The sequence below is a fragment of the Acanthisitta chloris genome, unplaced genomic scaffold, assembly GCF_000695815.1.
Source record: "Acanthisitta chloris isolate BGI_N310 unplaced genomic scaffold, ASM69581v1 scaffold9414, whole genome shotgun sequence".
NCBI classification, from domain to species: domain Eukaryota; kingdom Metazoa; phylum Chordata; class Aves; order Passeriformes; family Acanthisittidae; genus Acanthisitta; species Acanthisitta chloris.
Window position 1 is genome coordinate 59,515 of NW_008668736.1, and position 26,532 is coordinate 86,046.

General features: G+C 34.9%; 1 protein-coding gene across 1 annotated transcript in view; it reads right to left on the minus strand.

Moving 5' to 3' along the window:
- The window catches only part of LOC103800661 (regulating synaptic membrane exocytosis protein 2-like), a gene marked incomplete at its 5' end in the record, with an annotated part of 148,444 nt that overhangs the window by 48,903 nt on the left and 73,009 nt on the right, over window positions 1–26,532 (minus strand). The window contains one exon of the mRNA XM_009073043.1: window positions 5,987–6,028. Within this exon, the coding sequence (XP_009071291.1) occupies window positions 5,987–6,028 (42 nt within the window). The remainder of the gene's footprint in view (window positions 1–5,986; window positions 6,029–26,532) is intronic.

A 26,532-nucleotide genomic window follows, 5' to 3' on the forward strand; every position in this document is an offset into this window, starting at 1 on the left:
AAGCAAGGCCTTTCAAAGTAGTCTGTGATCCACATCACAATCTGAATGAAAAGAATATGGCTGACACCTATAGAAACATAGAACAAGGAAAAAAGCAATTAAAGGTTGTTGAAGTGTTTTTATATTACTGTTTAGATGTGACTAAAGTGTGATTTACTGTCCTTAAAAAGTCACGCTCAAAAGACCATTTCAGTTAGCCAGATTCGTAGTGGGAAGCATCCCTTCACATTCTTGCTTTCTATTTGAGAATTGTTTGATGGCTTTGTTGTTTTAGGTTGGGGTTTTTTTGTTGGCTTCAAACTTGATGCACTAAACAAAGACTGAAACCCGGAGGACATTTCTCACCACTTAAACAAATCTTTATCACAGTGCTCAAAGCATGTTAACAATGTAACTTTGGATTATTTGCAGAATTCATGGCACTGTTTAGTACAAGAATTGAATAAGAGGGTGCAGTGATCTAAGCCAGGAAGTTAAAGAATCTCCAGAATCATGGGTTCATAAACTGGCAGGGTCAGCTCAGGTCTTCATCACAAGGAGTAGATCAGTACAGATGGTAAAGGACAAACATCTTTTGAAGCAAGCTGGGAAGTTACATTTTGCATGCTTATTAAAGTATTGATTAGGGCTATGACCAGCTCTTTGTTATGGTGTGTAGATCCTTTTCCAAAGTGAGTTTTGCAGGGTAGTCTGTGATGTTTGTCCTTGCTGTCTCATACAAAGGTGTACATACATTTTGGTGGCCTTTGAAAAATACTGAGGCCCACATGGAAAAAAAAAAAAAAAAAGGAAGAAAGAAGTAATAAGTCAAATATCAGCTAAAATATCACCTTTTGCTTCTCCAAAGAATTCTGGTACATCCTTCCTATGTAAATGATGTGCAATAGGATTTTGAAAGTGTAAAAGAAAAATATCTGAGTTGTCAGTGGCTTCTTACATTCTGTATTCATAAAAATCCATTCAGATCAGCCATGCTATAAACTCTGCATTGTCTTCAGGAAAGCCTGAGCACAGACTTATTGTTAAGCTTTCTAACATCCTATTTGCCAAGCACACAAGCTTCTCAGAGTTCCCACCACTGGTACACTCCACAGCATAACCACAGAATATTTCACATTCTGATGCAGACACTTCAAAACACAGGCACAAACAGCTGATTATAACTATGCCTCTGCTTTCAGAAATGCAAACAGGTATTAATAGAGATTCTTCAGCCATTGTAAGAATGCAAGACATCTTCATTAGCATCTCAATAAGCAGAAAGGTGGACAAAGGTTTAATCCAAGAGCCAAAAACCAACAGTACTGTGTGCACCTGCATTTACAACTCAGGAGAATTCCAAATTAAACTACCAAACCTTTACTGCTAAAATATATGTATGTAATGCAATTCTATCTTTTTCACAGTTATGCTGTCATTTTAAATTATACCATCTGATATTTTTACTATTTTACCTTCAGCAGACTGAGGATCAGCCTTTATTTATGTGGTTTAGTACCAATGATTACTTTGGGGATTGGATTTGGAGACCTTTGGTTTCTAGTTTTAATTATAATCAAAATTAAAAATAAGGACAAAGAAGCTCCCAGCCATCCAGTATGATACATCTATTACCATGCTAAGTTGCTTTAAAATGAATTTGGAGTTTACCTATCCCTTTGGTTTTTGTTGACCAACTACAGATTTAGATGCTTTAAATGCCTCTTTCATAGTCTAAGGCATCAGATTTTAAACATGCATGTCAAACTAAATATCACATAAGTGTTCAGAGATGCACAAGTAATTTAATCATATTTATGCTAAAATGTTACAAATTCCATCCAGAAACATTTTTGCATCATAAGGAAGATGGAAATGAACTAAAGCATCATCCTGGTCTTTAAAAATAAAGTGTGTCACTGAACACTGACCACAACAATAACTCAAAAGTAGAGGGATGTCATGTTCTGTTTATAAAGGGTAAATATATCACAGTAGATCCACTTTTGGAAGGCTTGAAAAACTTCTCATGGTACTGTAAGGTAAGAATTAATTTACATAACTGTGCTCCTTGTCTTCTACTGTGGTTAATCTCTTAAACCCTCTCAATCATACTATTTTTTCCCCTTGCTTTCTGCAACAGTTTATTTGCCAGGCCCTTCCACTGTTTGCCCCTCCACTGTCCAGGGCTATGAGCTATTTCAATTTGGTCACTCATCTTCAATAGGGTTTGTTAGTTTTTGTAGGCTTCACTTCCAGCAATCATGTTATTACAAAGAAATTTCATAATAAAGCACAGAAAAAAACATATTCTAAAGTCCTTGTCTCTTTGAGTTTCATTCTGAAAGTTAACAAAAGCTCTAACACATCTTTTGTGTGCTCTTAACATGACAGCTTTTCTCCAGATGTTGCAGAAAAGAACTGTAATCTCTATTTCCCAGAGTTTTGTGGCCCTTTAGAAATGGAATTCTCCCTACTACTCTATCTTCTAACTTCCATCTGCCTTAGGAAGGAACAATGACTAGACATAACTACTTCACCCTTTCTCATCCTGGAATAAACCTAGAATTAATTACCCAGCACTGTTTCTGCTGCATGTACCCTGACTGCCTTTGTCATGGATCAGCCTTTCCATCATTTTGGCAATCAATTTTTCGGCAGTTACTTGAGTCAGATCTAGAATGTTTTCTTTATTTCATGTGATTGAAGAGAAAATTAAGTATTACTTGCAATCTCAAGTATTTGTTGGCACAATGATAACTGGTTGGTCTGAACCATCTTACTGCTGAGAATAAAGGTGTCTGTTTCATCACTAAGGTTCTTTGGCAGGCAGGAGCTTACTTCCATTCCTCACACTGAATACATGGGGAGGTGAACAGGCATATGTCTCCCCAACAGTTTTCACAATATTTAAACCTATGAAGCATATTAAATTATTTCCAAAATATTATTTTAGAAACAAATTGTGAAAACTCTGCATTGCAAAGCTCCTCCTTCACCCAAGAAAAACAGGGTTTAGTCATTAAGGATGTTACCAAGCTGTACTGCCATCAGATAACAAAATTTATATCAAAATATTATTGTTAGCTTTCTGAACTTATTTTTGTGCTTGAAATATACAGCACAAGATTTGCATGCACTTTCATAAAACTGTTCAATAAAAAAACCCTAGATATTTTTCAAGGAATAAAATTCTCTCATTATTGCAATTTAAGATTATACTCTCCAGAGAGAGGAAATGGCAATATTTTTCTTTAAACACAATAGTCACATATTCAGCTATTGAGCTTTCACAACACCTCTTGGTCTAATAATACCTAAAATTATTACCTAATCCTTTAATTCACACATTTGGTAGCATGATAAATAATGTGAAAATCATTTTCCAACGAAACCTGTAAATGGATAATCCTAGTTCCACACAGAGCAAATTCTAAAATAACAGGAAAACATCTCCTTCTAAAGGTATTCCTTTGAATCAAACCTTGGTTTTCAGCTGTGCTCAAAGTGCCTTATACTGAAATGTGTAAGCTGTTACTGAAGCAAAACATGAAAGAGTGCCTGCCTGAAATGTATATCTGAAAATACGTTACTATGCACAAAACAAACTAATTTCTCCTGAGTTTAAGAGCAGTAATAACAACTTTTGCAACTGCAGTGCTGATCATGCTTTTGCACTTCTGTGTTTGACAGTTAAATTCATCAATGCCTAATACATTCACTTAACACTGAGCTAAGTAGTGTTTTGGAGAAGAGTATCTGAATTGCAATGTCCAAAAAAGTTTAGAATACACAGGTATTGCCTATTCATGTATGTCCAAGAAACATAGGTGATGAAAATATGTTTTTCTGAGACACTAGATAGCATTTTAAGGTCTGATTTCTTCCAACTGCAAGAAAGATATGGACTGATTCTGTACTTTGATTCAATAAATTGATTCTCTCAATAACTCTTGAATAAAAAGGCCCACAACTTTTCTTCTATTATGAACAGATAGGAAATGGGTCACCCAAACATCTAATTTCATTTTTGGAATAAAAGATATTCAGAATCACTGCACAGGGACTGGGAATGGATTGTAAGTACAAGGTAAGTAAACTCAGCTTTTCTACAGCAGAATTTATTAATTCCTAATAGTGATGATTTACGAAAGAGGGAATTCAGAACACACTACCACTTGTCTCCTCTATCCATACTCAACTTTTTTAACTCTGTAATTTAAGAACTTTCTATCGTGAGATTTGTTTAATATGAAAAACACAGCAGGTAACATTTGCAAGGTTCTGTAAAGAGAATCTCTAGCACTGATTAGGACAAGAGTATTACCAAAGGTAAAACTGAGTTCTGAAGGAGCCAGCAAGAGTAGAAAAGAGACAAAAATGTTTGACTAAATGTCACCTAAGCTTAATGGACCAGTCAATGTACCCAAAATGACTACAGATTTCCAAACCTAAATGGCATCCAAATGGCTTCTTTAATTTGTTGGGTTAATAGAAGAGGCACAGGAAATTAATTAAAGCTTTGACACAAAACTTGCAAAATTTATATTTTACAGGTGGGCTGGAGGAGAGTTAACTTTCTTCACAGTGGCTAGTATGGGGCTATGTTTTGGATTTCTGCAAAACACAGGGTTGATAATGCAGAGATGTTTTTGTAATTGCTGAGCAGAGCTGGCATGGCGCCAAGGTCTTTTCTGCTTTCCGTATTTCCATGCTGACAATAAAGTTGGAGGTGCATGGGAGGCTGGGAAGAGACACAGTTGGGACAGATGACCCAAACTGACCAAAGGGAGATTCCATACCATATGATATCATGCTCAGCATATAAAGTGGGAGGAAGAAGGAGGAAGCAGGGGGATGCTTGGATTGATGGCATTGGTCTTCCCTAGGAAGATGTGTGTGATGTGACCCTGCTCTCCTGGGGAATGGCTGAACACCTCCTGCCAGTGGGAAACAGTGAATTAATTCCTTATTTTGCTTTGCTTTTATGTGTGGCTTTTGGTTTTCCTATTAAACTATCTCTATCTCAACCCATGAGTTTTCTAGCTTTTACCCTCCTGATTCTCTCCCCCATCCTGCTAGTGGGGAGTGAGTGAGCAGCTCGTGGTGTTTGGTGGCTGACTGGGGTTAAATCACAACAATAGGTGAATTTAATTAACTTATATATGGGAAATTTTGTTGTTGTTCTGCACACTACAACTGAACGAGCAAGAAAGTGTGAACAACTACTGCATTTTCTGAGCCAGGATGCCTTGCTAGATGTTAGTTTTCTGCCAGTAACATAAAGTACATGGAAAATTAAATAAAATGGCAGATTAAAATTTGATAGGAAAGATGAAACCAGAAGTAATGCACAATATGATATAAAAGCCTCATGAACAATACAGCTAGGTTAGAATTCTGTCTATGTTTTGGCTTCTTGCTCTCTCACGCTATCATAACATTATATTTTATGCTTTTTGTCATGAGAGTTTTTGATCACTAACAATTCTTCTCCTAATCAAAACAGTTTTTATTCAAAGAAATGAAGTTTGAAATTCCAGTGCATGCAATTTAACTTACTAAAATTACTCAGTTCTCAAACTATATCCTTCCTAGGGTCAGAAATAACTAGTTATATAAGATCCCACAGTTTTTGTAGCAATTTTCAAATGGAAAGATAAAACAAATTACAGATTGTTTTCATGTGCTACTTGGAAGCTTAAAGGTTAATTTACAGATACTGGAGATAGAAAATAAGAATCAATATGATAGAAATCAAATCACTTTAAAGTCTTAGGGCATAGCACACGTCATCAACTACCTGTTATTACTTATTGTAGAGTACATAGTTTATAGGTAATAAAAATTACACAAGTATCTTAAACTTAAATTCTTACAGCTTGCCAATATTTCAATTTATTGAGGGGGAAGAGCAGGAAAAGTATGTGAGGTGAGCTGTGATAAAATCTATAGAAAAGGTAAAATGAAAAAAATAACACAGAGAAAAGCAGTAGAAGAGACAGACCTGAGTTTCTTCTCCTTGTTGGTTCCGCTTCTTCTGTGATCACATCGTATAATGTACAGACATAGACAAAGGAGATGGGCGTGAGAGGATGTATTCAGAAGGTTAAAACTGACACTGAGGGAAAGGGCCAAAAATTGTTTTAGAGAGAAGTCTGCAGGGCAGAGTTAGTAAGTGGGGAAAAAAAATAACAGACACTAGAAGAAAAAGGAAAGCTGAGGAAGAAGTGGTTAAACTACTGTTGTTGAAAAAGAACAGTAAAGACAGAGTTAGTATAGGAGCTGAGGAAATAATAAATAAAAGTTACAGCTGACAGCAAAGTCAATCCTTGCAATGATGCTGAAGAAAAAGCTAGACAGTAAAGGTATGTTAACTAGCATAAATACCTTTGTTCATGACTCTTCAACTTTTTGGAATGTTATCTATTTGAATGCAAGTATTGTTTTTCAAGTATTGAACATTCAGTTTAATGTCACCATTAGAATGCCTATTATTAGATTTTTTCAATTATTCAATTATTGTAAGTCATGCTGAACCAAACTTCACATATCCAAAACAGAAAATGGATTTTGTTTCAAAAGTATGTACAAGTTCAAAAAATTCAGAATCCACATAATACACTCTGGAAAGGACTGCATTATTGTAATGTGCTGCCAAGTCAAAATTATCAAGACCAAAATATGGAATATGAGAAAAGAGAATGTATAGCTATTAACTCTCATGGTCATTTCAGGATACTTTTTCAGAACCAAATGTTATTCTCATCTCACAGAAGTCTATGTTACTGTAAATGCATGCAAATTAAATACCAAAACAACTATCTTATTACTTACTTTATTACTTCACATGCAAAAACACACTGCCATTTCAGATATGGAGAACATCTGAGGAACAGTGTCATGCTCTGTACTGAAAATCTATTTGCAGCAAAAGAATGGGAGGAATTTATCTTGTGAAGTAATAATAATTGCAAAGATCTGTGAAGCTACTGTTGCTAGCAGAACAAATGCTTTCTTCCAAAAACAACCAGAAATGGAAAGAAAAAAATCTATAAGCTTGATCTAATTTCAACATGCAGTTTGTTAATGAGTCACAAAATACTGCTCATAATTAACACTGCAGATGCTAGATTAAGAATTCCAGAGAAATTCACACACCACTAAAATGGCTATAATGTTATCCACATTTTACAGTCAACATCAAGATACCATTGAAAAAATACAAAATTAGAATAAACAATATAAACCAATAAAATGAAATCAAAGACAACACTCAATTTCATCTGATAACCACTGTGTTTTGTACTAAATGATTATATACTATAGCTGGTAGATTTTTTTTTCTACTATCAAATGCCAAGACTGTACCAAAATTTGTTGTAAAAACAAGCAGCTTGAAATACACATAATTTGAATGCATTTTTAGGCAATTAAATTTGCTTACAGAATGAACACACAGAAGTGCTATATATAAGATATGCAATATGAAAGCATAGCATCTGTCAGTTTTGACAAAGGTTGCTATGTATTTGTATGTCAAAAAAAAACCCCAATGGCATATATATATATATATATTTTTTATCTGGGCAAGTACATTGAATCCATTGGATGAAATACAAATTAGCAAATATGTAGATCTACTGCCCTGTGGTGTATTACAGCTCATATTAATATAGTGTAGCTATAATTGCTATAACTGTTAAATAAACAAATAAATCATTATTAGCACCACTAAAACCCAGCTACAAGTACTTAAAATGCTCTGAAAATGTTTTATATTATATAACTATAGCCCTGAAGTGAGCACTCCTACTATGGCAAAACCACTTATTAGAGTCTCTATCATGACCCCCTTATATTGGGTTTATTATTTTTAACATCCACAAGAATGAGCAGTTTTGAAACATTTACTGCATTAAGAGAAATCCTTTATAATTTTTCAAAGCAAGTTTGGAATCTGATTATTTCCAAATCTGGAATATGTCTAATGTGGTAATGCAAGGTATTCTAGTCATGTCAGTGGGACATGACTGAATACCAGGAAAACTCTCTTTGCACATCATAGAATCAAATGACCAGTATTTCATCATCATTAAATCATCCTAGAATTCAGAATTTGCATGCATATCAGTCACATGTACCAATACTTTTTAAAAATTGCATTTTTGAGAGTCCTCATTCAAACGATTTGTTATGAAAAAAATATTTACATATCAAAGTGGCAAACAAAAATCATTCTTAATTACAAATATTTTTCAGCTTTAAGTTTTTACTCATCTAGTATATCAGAATAATGATTCTAATAGCAGTCAGAGGAAATAAAAAGATACTAGGTGCCTTCTCATTGTGGATACCTGATCAGCTGATATCTCATCTCTTGAGATAAACGGATTATAAGATTTTTGTGTTAATTGTTGCAAATATGAATGAATTAATAGAAGTTGTGGCATGGAAATGCACAAGCTTCTTTCAACTGATGATGATAAGAAGGAGGTACTAATAGACCTATTAATTTACACACAATAGCACTTATGTGAATCAATTTTCTCCTGATTAAGAAGCCATGCCATAAATCCCAAACAATTGTTTGAAAATTCTCTGTAGCTTTTAATCTACTAAAATAGATCCTTGTTGATAGAAATACATTTAAATGTGAGAATAAAACAATGGCATAAATTCTATTAAATTTACATTGTGTCAATAGGCAGTCTTCATTTGCATAGTTATTACTTTGTGGTGGAACTAGCATTTACTTGGATCAATTGTTCGTTTTGATGTATGAGAGTAGTATGTATAAGGGTATTTTATACAGATTTAGAAATTAATGAAACTCTCAATAAATAAGCCTGCAAAGTAAATTAAAAACAGGTATTGCACTGTACATCTATGAACCTCCCAAAAGAAGTACTATGTATTTTGTTGTGCTTTTATACAGAACTGTTCATTGTAAGCAATGTTACTCATTGAAGAAAAGTATTTAGGAACTGAGTGTACAAAAAAACCTTACATGGCTAACAAGTCCATCTAAAATTCTTAAAGCAGCATAGGACAAACAGATGTAAGTTAATTGCTCTTTGTTTTCCCCCCCAAGAGTTTTCTTAAATTTAGTTTCATCTTAGCCTAAAAAGCAAAGATTGTTTGCTTCAAATATGGTCTCAGATTTGAAAAGCCTCATTTCTGGACATCCTTCACAAAATGAGTAGTGCAATAGAACAATCAAATAGGCATAATCTTAAAACATGGAGGAGACTCTAAGATACAAATGCTCCGTGGGGTCTGTATGTTCCATAAATATGTCTTTAGTCTGGATGTGATTAGACCTGATAAATGACATAATGCATTTAACTCTCAGGAAAGATGTCACTTGACACCATTCAAACTCTGCAATACCAAGTATACAGATAGAAGAGTAGATAGCAGAATATTTAAGAGCACAAATATTTGTTAAAAGAAGATTCAGAGCGAAAGGCTATTTTACTACATTGAAATGTGAATAAAATCACTATTGCTTAATACTCTTTAATAATATTAAGCCACAACTTCCAGTTACTGCCTGTACATACAGAGCCTGTTCCACACTTCTAATTTTTTTCAATGAGGTAATTCCTACTAGTTCAAGCAGTTTTTTACCTCAAAGCATAAATCCAGACACACAAAATCACAGTTGTACACTAGATGTATGCTGACTTTTTTTCTCAAAAATATTGTCAGAGGATAAAGAAAACACAGGGAAGACACAAGCAATACATTTAATCCTGCAATTACATAATATAGGCTAAGTAATATGTGTTATATAAAAAATACAATAGGTAAAGACAGCAAGTATGGAAAATGTTTGCTATTCCCACCCAAAGATAAGGATAGTAGAGAAGAAGGTAGTAAATAGCATACAAGAAGAAATTGTAAATATTCTCTGCAGCATGAACTCTCTAAATCAAATGAAACCATGTAGGTTGGGTTGCTACAGAATTATAGTCACATTAGAATATTTCTGAAAGCCTTTGTTTATGTATAGCCAAGGAATACTTTTGCCCAGGCAAGATAAATAAATGTTCCACAGATAAAACCAGGCATGATTCCCTCTAAATTGAAAGTGAATCTATCCATCTAAAGACTTACCATTTGTAAGCACTCATTGCCATGGTATTTTCTGATGCGATTAACATACCATTGCTATGATTCCTCTAAAAATTTAGTTTAGTTCACAGAAATATGTCTTTCCCTCAAATAATTATAAGGACACTGCATTTTAACTTCATTCCATTCCAAGATGTATAAATCCATTTCAACTATTCTGCCTCCTTTTGTTCACTCCTATTAAAACATGCCAGCACTTTACCATGGTTCTGTTCTCCAGCTGCTCCTTAGAAATCAAAAGTGACTGTGACAAAAGTTGTATATTTGATGACACTTCAATCTTCTCAATAGCCAGTGATAATGAAACCATTAGAGGACGGTTTCCAGAAAATAACCATCAAATCTACTGTCCCTGTGTAGGAAAATGAGGGGAAACCCAACAGTTTTCATTGCTAACGTATCAAGCCTGTTTCTGCATTACCTTTGTTGTTTCTGGATAGTTCTAGACTGCATTCAGCTTCCAAAACTCTGGATAGTGAGACTGATTGAACAAAAACAGTTGACAGGGAACAGAAATGAGTATCACTGCCATGACACCCTAAACTACGTGCTTTTTTCCTTTAAATTACCTTGATGGGTTCAAGCGAGGCTAGCGATGACACCAGATGAAAATAATTGCTTTTTAAGAAAAACAATTTCCTACCTAACCTGGTCTCTCTCAGTATAGGATACACTCTCTATGCATAGCCTACTTCTTTTCCAACTTTTCTTAAGCCCTCATATATAAAAATGCAAAACCATGTGAAAATGTTTGCATGCTGTGCCTAATAATAAGCAATTTTTATTTTATTTGCATTATTTTTTTTCATTTCATCAGCAAAGGCAAAGTGATTAGAGGCCTAGAGCTTTAACCACTTTGTTTCATAGGCTATCTATTACAGCTCAGAGCAGGGGTGGGTGCTGATAGTAGAAATGCTTAATGATCTTAGATATGAACTAATAACTATTCCACATGCTTTTTGAATCAGTGGTGTCCTGAGAATGCAGTATTCTTTGACAGGGTGCTCACCTTGGCTAAAGGAAGAGCACATACATTCAAAATACAGCTTGAATTTTTATGCTGTGCTTACCTATGATTCTGCAGTTTTACCCTTCCAATCCTTCAAAATCTTTGCATAAATACAATTTACTCTTCAAAATACACAGAACTAATGTGATTTTAAGTCATCCATAGTTCTTGAATATTAATGCTTCACATTATATGGCATTACTGCTATTTTTTCTGGGTTTTGAAATTATTTTGATTATCTATTTATGTTTTTGTCTACAATTTGCTCAGAGTTCTCAGTCCGTCAATCAAGGTACTTATGTAATCAATATTTGCTCCTAGACTTTCTATGCTATAATACACCATGGCTATTGCCATGTGACTGATTACATTAACTTCTTAGCAGACAAACTGTACTTAAAGACAGGTTAAGTTTTCATCATAGGTAATATCAGAATTTCCATGGTATGGAAAGGCAATCAAAACAGGGCAGCAGAAATATGAGGTGTCCCTATTCCTCCTTGCTTCTCTCTGAAGGATGCCAACTGCATCCAAGGACTAAGTATTAGTATCACTTTCCTGTTTTCGGCGCAAACATAACATTTAAAGAATTCTCAGATGAAAGAAAGCACAGTTCTGTGCAGAGGGTAAATTCCACAACAGAAAGTTTCAAGGAATTGGTAGGTTCCTTAGGTAGATTCTGTCAGGCTGCATCACCAGTAGATCATAGTCATAGATACAATATAGCTCAACATCCAGATGTGAATACAGTGTTATGGCACATCCTTCCAGATGTCCTGGCTATTGAAAATTAACTGTTTGTACTGACACAGAGATACAGGCATAAGGTACAGATACAGGGTACAGATGTGTGCCACACATAGCAGACAATGAAAGATCCTGGAAGCTGCATTGATTAGTTACACTGGTACGCCTTCACTCCTGCCACTTAAGTATATAGAGCTTTTTCACAAATGGAGAGAATCAGTTTGGAAAAGCATCTCTCAGGAATATAGGTATGTACTATTTGGTGTCCATACCAGAGTGTTCAGAACCACCTCAGATGTTTCTGCCTTATGCATCATTTTCCCATGTGAACATACCAAGGAAGACATTACTGATAACATAAATCAGAGCAGAATTAATGCTCTTAGCAGGCGTCAGACTTCACATATAGAGTGCAGAACAACACTTTTACTCAAATTTTATCTGTTCTAAACTTTGGCAATTGCAACTGTGGCTTTTCAAACCAATTCTGTGTATTCCCTGCAGCACTGGATATCAGTGTTACTGTTCCAGAGGAGAAAAATAGATAAAAATCAGATAGATATTGTCTCAACATACAAAACACTTCTAAAGTGATAATTTTTTAATGTCCATATTTGGTTCTGACTTCTATTCTTCTGCCTTTTTTTGTCTTACAATTGTAAGACTTCACTTATGTTCCAAAATCTAGAATGCCCCAAGATCAGCCATCTAACAAAATATGTTTCCTGTTTGTATAAAAATGAAGGTGGCTCTAAACAAGCATTGCTAATAACTATGAACACATCATCTGCCTAGATCAGTTCCACGCCCACCTCAGCTGGGAGATAATGTTCTTACCCAGCTACTATGTCAGGGAAAAAAGGTATTGTTCAGCACAACTCTTCCTAGAAAGGCAACAGGGAAGATGTGTAGGCATTGTGGTTTGAATCTGTCATGCAATAGTTTAAACAGCTGGAAAAGAAGATATATCACATTCTGATGCATACTTTTATGAGCAGTACTTGTTTTATCCTGTAACTTCCTCTGATGCATCAAAAAGTCAGGGAACAGGAAATGCAAGTGCACATCTGGCCTTTTACAGCTAGGTTCCCTAATTCCTAGGTTAGTGTCAAGTCATATTTTGCTGCTCTTCGGTTCTGACTCTTGCACTTTCAGCTGTACAGTAGCTGATCTTCAGGAAAAGACATGTAGGTGAGTCTAAACTTGAGATTACAGCATTAATTGAGGAGGTGACAGTTGAAAAATCTTGCAAATTTTAACTTGTGTGCTTGAGAAAAGTGTTATTATTAGAGTGAGACAACTAATATGCCCAATAGAGACACCTTTGCAACCCAAAACTGAACTTAGGTATTCTTGGAACTGAAAAATCCCCATTCACTCAAGTAGATGTGGAACTACCTTTAAATCCAGGATGAAACCTGCAATATAAAGATGCCTTTCCCTTTTCTTTTTCCTTTCTCTTCCTTTCCCTCTGCTCCCTTCCTGCTCTGCTCCTTACAGTGTGCCTTTTGCAAGTGCACAAATTAGTGTAATTAGGACCTCTTACTGTCTGATTCAGAAGACAGACCAATACTGTTATTATCATCATCATTACTATTCTGACTAGCTTTACTTTTCATTGCTATGCATTTGTAGGAACAAAGATAGTTGAAGAATTGAACTTGATGTTTGAGGTGAAAGAAAGTTGGTGATAGCTTTTAGTTTCAGAAGAAATCCATTCATGTATAGAACGGAGGAAAGAAGTTCTCATAGATTTGAGAATTCCAGCATTATGGAGATATAAAATGCAGTTTGTATAAAAAGCATTATTTCTGACGTGTGATGGTGTAAGAAGGTTTCAGATTCAAGTCTTTAGAAGATGACTTTCCCACCATACATGCAGTAGATACCTTGTTTTGGTCAACTAAATAAGAATCAGCATAAGTCATACTTGGATTCCTCAGGCTTGCACAAATAGATAAGTCATAACAAAATTTAAAACTAAAAAGCAAGCTAAGTGTAATACTGTGCCAGAATACTTCTTGTCTAATGCATGTGCAGTCTAACACGATTGTTAACAAAAGCAGATCTATTTTTGGCTATTCTAAAACAGAGCTATGTAATCTAAATGGTCTCTACATACTAAAAATTTCACACCAAAGTGAAAAAAATAAGGTACATCAAGCACACACGCATTACAAAAGCATGAAATGTGTTTTTATTGTCTCATGCTTTCATGTGGTTTTCCAAACCCTGACAAACCTGTCTCAGAATGGTGTTTCTTTTTCGGCAATGGTTTGTCATCAGTTATTGTACCATTCACCTTTTTCTGCTGGTCCTCCCATGTTACTTCTAGCATAGACCAAAAAAAAAAAATCAGAAATATTATGTAGTTTATGTTATAAGACACCTAATATCATTTGGGACAACTTGATCTAAATGAATATATTATCAATAACAAGGCAAAAATTTAGATTAGTTCTTAGAGGCCTGCAGTGAAGAGAATTAGTAAACTTCTTAAACATGGAACAGAACATCTTATACGAAAGTTAATATCTATGCAACTTGTCAAATACTCCACTCTCTTTGATATTTAATAACTGGTATAAAAGAAGGGGTTATTTTAACAATAATTTGGCCCATTTTTAAAAGTTAGTACTCCACATTCTATAGCTTCTTGCATAATCTTTGTGTTTCTGTAAATTATAAAGGAAGTTAGAAATATTTTGGTAAAAAGTCTTTGCAAAGGTATAATTAAGAAAAACACAACCAAACCAACCAAACAAACAAAACCCCCTGAACAAGCCATCATGCATGATCACCTTACACTGATAAAGTATATTTAACAATAAATTGTTAAGCCAAAGCTAAGTTTGATTTATTTTCTACATCAGGAATTTGATTTAAATTCAGTTTTTAATTTAGGCAGATTAAGTTACTCAATAAAAAGTCCCTTGCTAATTATGGATCCTGTATCCTGAAATTGGCATTTCTGATCTAACTGCTCAGGAAAAGTGCTATGGATAGAAGCACATACATTGCTCCAGGGAGACTCCATTCTTTAGACTTGCAAGACATTAGTCTTTCTGAGGTTGTCAAATATTTTTCTTGCACACTTTAGTTCTCTGTCTTCTGACAAACTAGGTAGTTAGCATAATACTATCAATTTTAAACCTTTTGGTATCTCATGCCAAAATCAAATCTAGACCACTTAACAGGACATATTCAATACCCTGAACCCATTTTTGCTTTGGGCTTTTAAGAATCTGCCTATTTTGCTGATCCTGAAAAGTGTGAATTTCCTCAGAACCATTGCCCACAGATGTTATCACTTTTATGGTCTCAGAAATAGGCATTGGTGGAGAATAACATGACAGATATGGAAAACACTTTCAATCTTATAAATTCAAAATAAATTGATATAAAGTGATATCAGCCTATGACTTTTAATTATCCTTTTTAAAGAAGACTGACGGATAGGTAGCATTCAAAATGTAAACATGTGAAAAATGTTATCTATAGGCATCCTGCAGCCTTCTTATCTGTGGCTGTTGTTGGTCCCTGAAAGGCTGCTGTCACATCAAAGGTTGCTTTGACTTTTGAAAGTGATAAGAGATGTAGGCCCTAAGTAATGCATCGATAGAATTGTCCTTATAATGATTTCATGACACCACAGATATGCATGCTGAAACAGAAACTATCATCTTTGAAGTACCATGTGGAGTAAGTAGCAAATGAGAAATTTCAAAAGGAACATTCTGTTTCCAAACTGTGGAAATAAAATCTTACTATGCTTCTTCCTAGCAAAAACGTGATTCATTCTTTTTCTCTATGAAAATTCAGCATTAGCAATAAAATATTTACTGATGTCATTTACGCTTCATTTTTCTCAGATGAGTCCAGAAGTGTCCTCTTAACTAACACATAAAGAAATTCAATTACTTTAATAAAACTACCTTTGAATTTAAGGAATAGGAACTGCTAGGAAAAAAACCCCCACATTAGACTATAATTTACATCAAATAGTGGAGATGATACTTAGAATAAGGTAAAAAGTAGGCAAACAGCAATATAAAACACAGGATTTTTTTTCAGGATATATAACAAATAATCTAAATACTGAAGAATATCAGGAAGCTCAAAGTTATTTCGATGGTAGCTTTATGCAGATTTTAGAAGACTCTCTCTGACTCTTGGTCAGAGCTCTTTTTCAGAACTCCTGATTCAGTTCTAAACCTAAAAATTGTAGTTTGGTCAGTCACCAAAGTCACTTTTCATACCAAAGTTCCCTACAACAAGGTAGGCTTTAATAATTTTTTGAGAGCTCAGTATCTAGAAAATAGTTAACCCACTTGGTAGCACTCCAGAAGGGCTTCTATAGCAACACTTGAATTGAGAAGCATGAAGAAATAAAAATCAAATGAAAATATAACACTTCAAATAAATACTTTTGATGTGTTAACCTTGAAAAGAATTTAAAAATCCACCAAAAAAGTATTACATAAAACAAGACAGGCTACTTTTTTATGCTTATACCAAAAGTGATAGTTTGAGCATGTAAACATTTCCAGAAAAGGTCCCAATGACCATCTTTCTATAGCTTCAATTATTCTTATGGCATATCAGTATTAAATTCAAATGCTATTTAATTTTATCCGCAGTTAAGTACAACTCTTAGACTGAGTATATGTGGATTGGAGGTACTCCAGATCCAGTGAAAAGCTTCACTGACTTCTAGAACATTGCAAAAGTTTCACTAGTAATGGTTATTATTTCAACTGAGAAATAAAAATAGACACATCCATTGGATTTACTTCAAAAATTAATATTTTCTTCACCATTTTCTAATTCCACTTCCATCTCCATGTTCTACAAAGCTAAAAAAATACATTTTAATGAGAGCTTAAATGAGCACTTTCTGTTTGAGGCCTAGTAAGAGATGCTGATGATTAGCCAAAGTGCCGAATGTCAGTGCTACCCATATCGTCCCTGCTTAGATAAATAATTTTAGTTAATATAATGCACTTTATGCCTTATAGTCTTTAAAATCTCTTTTCCCCAAGGCAAAGGGTCACCATCTATCCCCTTGTTGTTTTAACCTAAACAGAGTATGGTCAAATATGAGATATTTGGCAAGAAACCATACAGTTTTCTAATTCATCATTCACCTCTTATCACTCTCACTTCTCATAAAATGAACTTCAGTCTCTCTTCTGTTGTGATAATCAGTTTTGACTTATGTATAAAGAAAGGTGCAAATTTATTGAATATTTGTACAAAAAGATCTTATATAGAATATATAAAACTTGTGATTCTTGAGCCAGAATACTTTAATTGTCTGATGTGCCTTTAGTAATAGAAGGATTTGACTGGTACACTGATGCAGATTTTTCCCATCAGTATGGAAGGTACAGTCTTTAGATGCACTTGTTTCCTTACGTTGAGTTGTTGCACCTACCCCTGGGCACTGCACACCTCAGTGAATAATGCAGCTGGTCCTTCCCCACTGCATGTCAGGGTGACACTTGGTTCCGTGTCATTCCCTTGGCTGCCTGGGAGAGGTGGGTGGTACACCTAGTGTTAAGTACAACCTCAGCATTTCTTACATTTTTGTTTAGAATATTCAAGATGACAAATATTTAAAATGTGAAAATCATATATGATAAAAAGAGCTGCATGTCGTTGGCTTTTCTGCGTTTTTAAACATGGCAGCTGAGCACCAGGAATGTTGCAGCTGAACTGGAATGATGCAGCAATCTGCAGAAGTACTAGATGATGTAGCAAAATACCAGATGCTAATGAGGAGGAATTCTCTTATGCAAATACTTCCCTCCTCTCTTCTTTTCACCACATTGCAAACAGTAATAGCCCTTTACACAACTAGCCTTTACTTAAAACATTTTTATATGCATTCTCTTTTATTGGGATTTGTATTTTTTATTATATCCCCTCAGCTTTTATCTTCTTTTCAGCGCCTAATATTTCTGTGAACCAGTTTTTATCAGCGCATTTCTAGTTTTAGGCTTTTAATTAGGTTAGCATAGTCTTCACTTTTTTCACTAGAACATACTTAATTTAGTCATATTTTTCTGCAAATGAAAAGTCCTCAGAACTTCTTTCTATGCTTAATTTTATATGATAAATGCCCAGAAAGGAATTACGCTATTAATAATGTATGGTGAAAACTACTGTAAAAATAAGTTGAATGTGGATTTGGTTAGTAGTTCTTAAACACAAAGCAGCACCATAAGAAGTCATTAGAACTGTGAGATAAATTATCCAAAGCAGAGAAAGTGTTTTAAATCAGATACTCAGGATCTTTAACTTATGCATTAACATATGTATATACAGAAGAATTAATTAAGGCTAAATTCATGGCATACAAATTTTACTTTACAAAACAAAGTCCCTAAGAAAATTAAAAGGAACTATTAGCCTCTAGAGTTCACACAGCAAGAAATATTCTCAGTTGTGTTAGACCTCTACTAGGGGAAGGCAAATGGCTTCAAATCATGATATATAAATCACCTCAGACATACTAAAATATATCTGGAATAAATCCAGCCTCACCTTGCAGCATCAGCATGCCTCTAATGGCATCAAGGCCAACTCTAAGTGACACAAAATCAGTATGGAAGACTTTATGCCAGACTGCTGCTATTCCTACATCAAAGAAACATTCAGGTGCCTCAGTAATTAGCATTGACACTTCCCCACCCTGAAGTAACAGGAACAAGACTCATCCAATATCTGAAAACAAGTAAGAACACACATAGCCTTTTTCTGACAAACACAGAGCAAGACATCCCGTCTCTCCAGGTAGCATTCCACAGCCAATCTGAGGACATAATTTTTCCTTCCTCTTTGGACATAGTAATTGTTGATCTACACTTTTTCCTCCATATGCTGGAAGAATATTTTAAAGAATGATTGCGCACATTAGAGATTGAGGAATTCATCTGAGACATGGTCATAGAATCATAGAATCAACCTGGTTGGAAGAGACCTCAAAGATAATCGAGTCCAACCCTACTGTCGTTACTAGACCATGGCATGTCCTACTGCGGGTTGCCTGGGAGAAGAGGCCAACCCCCTCTTGACTCCAACCTCCATTCAGGGAGTTGTAGAGGGCGATAAGGTCTCCCCTGAGCCTCCTCTTCTCCAGGCATGATGATGTGTCTTTCCTTCAAAAACTGAGATGTTTCTTAGAGCATTGTCCCGAATGCTGTTCAAGTGTGGCCAATATAGAGGCAGGGACAGCCCCTTGTGCATGCATGAGTGCGCACACACACGTACACACACAGCCTTCACACAAAAACAGTTTGCAAATTAGTACCAAATCAACAAATGAATGCTAGGAAATGTTATAACATTTTAAAATAAATAACTTGTTTATAAATGGTTATGTAAGCATCACTTATATCATGGTTTTAACAAATACAGCATTCCAATAAAATTTCTGACATATCTTAATTATTTATTGATTTGATAGCTTCTTCCTTACTGAACTACGTACTCTGAAAACAAAATCCCAAAACAAACACCGAACAAACGGAAAACAAACCCTGAGCTTCATTGGCTGGGGCTGCAGCTAGAATATATTAAAGGAACTTTAGTGGAATTAATTTGGTAAGTAATAAAAAAAAGTACTGCAACATGTCTATATTTAATATTATTCTTACTACTGTAAAGGAGATGATAGTGCACTGTGGGTTATTTCTTACTCTATAGATGTTTTCTTCAAATTGACTTCAAGGCTACATTAATTATTTGTAGCTGTAAATTACTTAAGCCTAGTCCAGGAGCAGTCTCTTCTCATAATATTCCCTAGCTGAAAATCCAGTCAATTCTGTTCTAAATTTAAAATATTTCACTAGTGAATTCCTCTACATGGGGAATAAACTGATTTGAATCTTCTATTGCTTATTTAGAATAAAAATTTCAGATATACTCAAGCAAGGTTGCAGAGAGCACTTATAAAACAGCACTTAGTAAAGTCGTAGCTAAAAATTAGAGTAAAATGTTGCCACTTTAATAAATATAATAGAGTTGTAAAACATGAAGAAACACCAGAAAAACTTATATTCACCAGATTACTTAGAAGAAAAGATACAGTCAGATAACAGTACATTAAATGTGTACATTAATATTTAGTAAAGTATATTAAATACCAAAAAGTAAAAATATTATTTTTAAGCTACCATAAAGGGACTTTCTCCAGGACCATCTGGAGCATGGGGAGGATTTGTTTGTTTGTTTCATACGTTCTTTTATATATTTAAAATATGGCAGTTTTGCTCCCTCTTCTGGCTATATGCCTGAAACACTCTGGACACAAATGCAACACAGCTGGTCTGGTATCGATAGGCATATCTGGAATATCTCAGAAGAACAGCTCTACTGAGTCACCTGTGTAGATAAGCAATTCAGGTTTATATTTGCAGGATTTATTTAAGGAGAGAGAAAGGATGCAGAGAACTATGAGTGAGAAGAAGATACTGTGTAAAGATACCACTGATGTTTACATAGATTCTGGAGGCATAAGATGTAGGAGATGAGAGATCCAGTATCCTGGATAAGCATTACTACACACTTGTCCTGCTTATATCCCTTTCCCTCAAAATCCAGGCCTAGTCTGCTGAAAACCAGACACTGGACTAGATGAATTTTTAGTCAGAGCTGGTATGGCTATCCTCATACTGCTGCAGAAGGTAAACACAAAGAAACCCAAAATATCTCCAGAATTTAATGATCAGTTAATTCAAATAAGGAAAATTACAAGTAATGGCCAAAATAAACATGGAGCAAAATACAAGCTTCTACCCTCTCTTCCATAGTCCCTTCTCAGTTTGCATTCCCATTCCCCAGGTGTCAGAGAGTACTCTGTGCACACAAGGAAATGTGAATAGCCTACAAATACACCCTGCAGAATGCAGAGGGCAAGGGTAGCTTGGTATAGGGTTTGAGATTTTTTTCCATGTTATTTTTATCTCTACTGAAAAAGGTGCAATCTTATAGCAAGTCTTCAAACATTTTCTATGTGGAAAGATAATTTATTACTATATGACCATACATCTCTCTCTCTCACACACACACAAAAACCTCTGCAGGCAATCACAGGTTTTCTACCCTTTTTAAGTGCAGTTAAGATTGAAGCTTATGGCACAATTCTAAAATGTTAAAAGAAAAATACCATTCAAAATATGGTTCTGAAAATAAGTCAGTGGTTTTAAACAGTAAGACAAACCAATAAAGAAAATACAATAAATGGCTTACACAAAGATGAAAAATACAGATTTGTTTCTTCAGAAAGCTCTGGGTTCTTCAGAATATCAATTACTACTAATTAACAACATATATGTTTTCTTATTGCTCAAATATACACACAAATTTCCATGCAGATTTTACATGCATCTTTACATGCAAATGCTGTCCACACCAAAACACCTGTTTTATTTTGCTGCATTAATTATAAAATGTTAGAATAGTAACCAGACAAACTGTGTTTGACTAGCAGACAAAATAACATCCCATTGTCACGTACCAGTCTTAGCAATGCTACTTGATACTGTGATATAGTTCTGAAAGATGCAACCTCACATTTTTTTATAAATAAGTCAAATTTGAAGGTATTTATGGACAAGTCAGTTGCTAGAACCTTTCTCAGCTCTCATATTTTCCTGGTAGTTTTAGAGCAAAATTTGTGAAATAGTCATCTATATCATAAGGAATCATGTGGGTTCTTCAGTCTGGAGAATCTTATGGGTACTTTACTTCTACAGTTTTGTGTTGTTGTGATGTGGTTTTTTTAATTTCCTTATTTTCCCAGCATGCAGATTGGAGTTATATGCCTGCCTACAACAGTCTGAACAGGTCTATACCTTATTTAAACCTAACTGTGCTTGAACTAGAATTTAATTAAAATGTAGTATTTCTCTAGGTACTTATAACACATATGAATATGTTCAGTATTCTCACGGCACACATAAAACACATTCAGTATCATTTTTCATGCAAAATTCAGAAGCTGTTGTGGTCTCTTAGCGAAGTCTAGAGTAAATGGGCCAGAGGAACAGAAAGCACACAAGACACTCACGGCAGTCATGTTTAGTAGTTCAGGGAAAGTGTAGGCCCATTTCCAGGAATCCAAATGGTCTTAGATGGAAGAAGATGCTTAGGTCAGCCATCAGGATGAGAGTGCCCTTTGGCATGACAGCCACATGCTTGTTTTTCAGAAAAGCATATTTGAACACTCCTACTGCAAGTCAGTTAAGCAGGTCCATCTGTCATCAGCTCTTTAACTGGGGCCCCTTTATTCTGCCTAGTTTGCCCTTCAGTCACTAATATGCTTTAGATTGTGTCTAAACTCTGCTGAATACAGCATAATTACAATTCTACTCCTCCAGACATCCAGACTGCTCACAGAGTGGAAAGGCTCCCATGCATGTGGAAACCAGAGTGCACAGAAAGGGGAGGACTCAGTGACCTGGGTCTTGTCTTGCCATGGACTGAAGACACAAATAGGCTCCAGACACATCTCAGTCTGAGAGATGAAAACCGGAAAGCATTCCTGATTCCCATAATATACACAAAGTTGTAGTGTAATCCTATAAAATACTCTAAAGACTGAGGGAATGGATAACCTGAAAGGCTTAAAATTTGGCTTTGGTAACTACATCTTCTATGCACCCTAAACTAAGACAGTAAAGGATGGAATTACCTGGACCCTTTTTTCACAAGATCAAATGATCAAAAGATGTGATACAAAATACATGGAAGATAAATGCAAATGACCTAAGGAAAATTTGAACAGGACAGCAATTTTGCTAATAAATATTTGAAATCAAATATTAGGCACTGATCATTCTTTTGGAGTAAAAGAGGTCTGCACAAGAAACTTCTAAAACATAAAATGGACACTGTAGAGAATTTAATAAAAACATGAAAACAAACTATCTTAAATACACATTAATAGTATTTAGTTTATTGTGCAACATACATCTATAATTAAGTATATGAAATACTGCTTTTGCTGAAGCAATGGAAGATAAACTCAGAACAAAAAGATTTAGGCTGACTAAATCACTGTTTATTGGTTTGTCAGCCTCGTCAAGTCCACGGCAAAAGCCTCCAAATTTACTACAACTGGAATTTAGATCCTAAAAGTATGACACTGAACTATCTGGCAATGAGCATGCATTACAGTTACAGCAGCAGACTCCTAGCATTTGGATTTATTCAGCACTATGCCAGCACAGCCATCAGAGGAGGTGAGGTTACTCCGTGCACTGCTCTCCTGGGCTGGTGATGCAGCACCCTCTCTGCAAAGGCACCTCATTCAGTCTTGTCTACACTTGATAATAAGGGACATATTAAAAATAATGTGGTTTTCCTTCCAACACAATGAACTAGCCCAAGCAAAACTGTATTCCCTCTGCTAAGTTGTTCTAGGGAATAGACAGCTAGGAATAGTCCTTAATAGTGTAACTGGGTCTATACCCCACATGGCCTCCTGGTAGAGATGGAAGTGTAAGAGTGAATAACCACATTTTAATAAAGTCAAGGCACTATCTAGATGATATTTCATTTGCTGGCAGAAGATATTGATGAGACAAAGTCTAAAGGTAATATGGTTTTAGAAGTACATGGAAAAATAGTAACAGATTTCAAAATTATCAAAGCAATTTAGAAGCATGAACTCAAAACTTCAAAGTAAGCTGTGGTTGTTCATTGCAACTGTCTTGTTATATTTTTTAGATAAGAAATCTAAATCTCCATGTTAACATTTGAATTAAGCTTGTTTCTACAGCATTTGAAAGAGAAAATCAAAGATAATATGAGCTAGACACAGAAATGATTGCTAATAACATTAGCCTTTCTCTACTAGTATAAGATAATTAAAATAGTCCATTTTTGCCAGTCACATTAAAACATGCCAAACTTGTAATATATAGCCAAGATGTAAAAGAATATAGACCTGGTAAAGAGTGGAAGACAATGCTGATAATTTTGTAGATGTATGCAAACTGTAATTGGCCTTGTAGGGCAGAAATACAGAAACTATCCCCCCTAGATCTAAATAGCCAACATGATCACATATCTGCATAGTGCAAACTGTACCTTCAGTAATACAGTTAGCTGTAAAAATACAAAAATCTGAAGCTCTAGATTCCAAGAAATATTTTAAAACCACAGCTGAAAATAATTAAATACAAGAAGTAAAACAACACATTGAAATTGAACATATGTGAATTTAGTAATTTTGAGCCGGTAGAATTAAACACACACACATGCGGCCAAAAAATAAGTAAAATTTCTCAAGCACTCACAATTCACAAGCAATATCATAATCAACTTGCCTTTTCGCCCATTAACGGGTGGGGTTTGATGTTTTTCCTCATAATCTTTACAACATTAAAAACAGACAATGATGATTAACAATTGGAACAGCTACTATGATGAACAATGTAACTATAAGCACACACAAATACGTTGCAATCTATGTGAGCACAACTTCATGCACTATGCTTGAGTTATCACAAAATAGAGAACAGCACACAGTACACACACCACTGAACACCACAGAGACAGAACTCTAACAAAAGCAAGAAAATAAACTGTACTCCAGTGAAAAATGGGATGGCAAAGATGTTAAAGAGCACTTTGGATGCTTAAATGAGAACTACAATTAAAAAAAATAAACCTGTGCTTTCCACCTCCCAAATTTTTGAAATTACTCTAGCATCCAGATTTTTGAACAAGTAATGATTCCTGACACAGTTTTGCAGAAGAAAATAGTAATCCATATTTTCTTCTCTTAAATAACAATGGGAGTAGCGTTCAGGGCATGGGATTCAGGTGCTTATGCTTTTAAGCAGCATTTAGCATTTTAGGCTTACTTATATATGCTAGGAATTGTTCCTACCAGGGAGTACTGTGTTTCTTGCTCAGCTCATCATTTTTTTGTACCATTCTCCCACCACATTGACAATTATTAACATAGATAACAGAATGTAACCTATTAACAGTGCATGTAAATGCAAATTTATGCTTTTATGATTCTTCCTTTGAGAAAGGAACTTAAGAACAGAAAAAAGATTGAAAAAAATCTTAAGATCTCTGCATATCTTTGAATCTGTATGGTGTGTTTTTTGATATTAAAGTTTTAATTACATAGCATTTGAGTAGAAAAAATATTTGCATCTGTTTTATTAGATCATCATCTATCAGTTTCAATCACACTACCAACTGACCTATCACCCAAGTAAGAGGAGAGATATTATACAAAATAATCACAGTATTTCCATGTAATGCAGTTTCCTACTACTTTAGTTCAGCGTAATCAGTCTGCTGACACAAACTAAGGAATAAAAATTGTCATGATACAATAACATTTACTTCTCTGCTTCTAAAAATTATCAATGCAAATTTCAGAGTACCATATCTAAGGGGTGTCCACCCAGACCTGGTAAGTCTGTTACTTGAGCACAGTGACAAAGTACTGTCATGAAGAGAAGAGGGCTAAAAAATTTTAAAGTTAATTGACCTTTTTTTCAGGTTGGATTATTTTAAGAATTCACAACTGCTAAATAAACTATGCTACAATGAATTTGTTTGTCTTGTTCTTTCATAAAATGATATCAATATTGTCTGGATTTTTACTCTTAATACATTTTTGAGCTGGCTGTTAAAGCTTCCCTACAGTCCATGGGGAAAACGTATCTAAAGGAGATAGGCACTTGTGGTCAGACAGACCTGCCTTGACCTCTGCCTCCTGAACTCCAGTATTCTTGTTTTCTTCATCTCCTGCTGCATTTGTATAAGCAAGGTATGACAGAGAGGAAAAAGCAAGACAAAAACATGCATGCTTTGTTACAAGCTGTTCAAATAAAAGATAAACATCAAACAAAAGACATTCAAAATAACATACAAACCCTCAGTCTGTGGCATAAATTATTTTTTTTGCGAATTACAGAATAAATAAATCCTTGTGCTAATTTTCATTATTATCCCTAGTTCACTCCAGTGAGATCCTTCTGCAAGTAATGATGCCCATGTGCAGCCCATATGGTCCCTTGCTGCCAATTTCTTACTAAATTTTGAAGTACTGGAAAGCAGACAATAAGTACCAAAGCAGAGAAAATGTACAAATATTGGTAGATAATTGGTTTAAAAGCATCTTCTGCTTGGCCTTGCTTTAATTCTTGTCGGAATAAAAGTCCAAGCCTCCATTCTCAAACAACATATTTAAAATAATGTATAAAACATAAGTTAGTGGTCATACTCGGTACCTTAATAAGTGCAGAAGAAACAAGGCAAATGCTTTTCCAGCTTGGAAAAAATATGCTTGATTTGCCAGATAATATGCTTTTTACCTGGATTTCAGAGCAGTTAGAATGCAGAAAGAAAAACACTTTTCCACCAGTATGCCTAAAGCATATCTACATACAAGGAACACTGAAATAGTTGGAAACAGCGATGAAAATACCATTAGAAGTAAGAAACACAAATATATTTTTTATGCCATTGTTAAAGAACTATAACTTTTTTTTTGCAACAAAGCTCATCTGGGTAACAACACTAATGAAATTGAAGAGTGTTGAGCTGAATAACTGATGTAGCATATGCCTGCTTTAATTTACATGTCAGTTATTCATTAAGTTTTGATGTGATGCAAT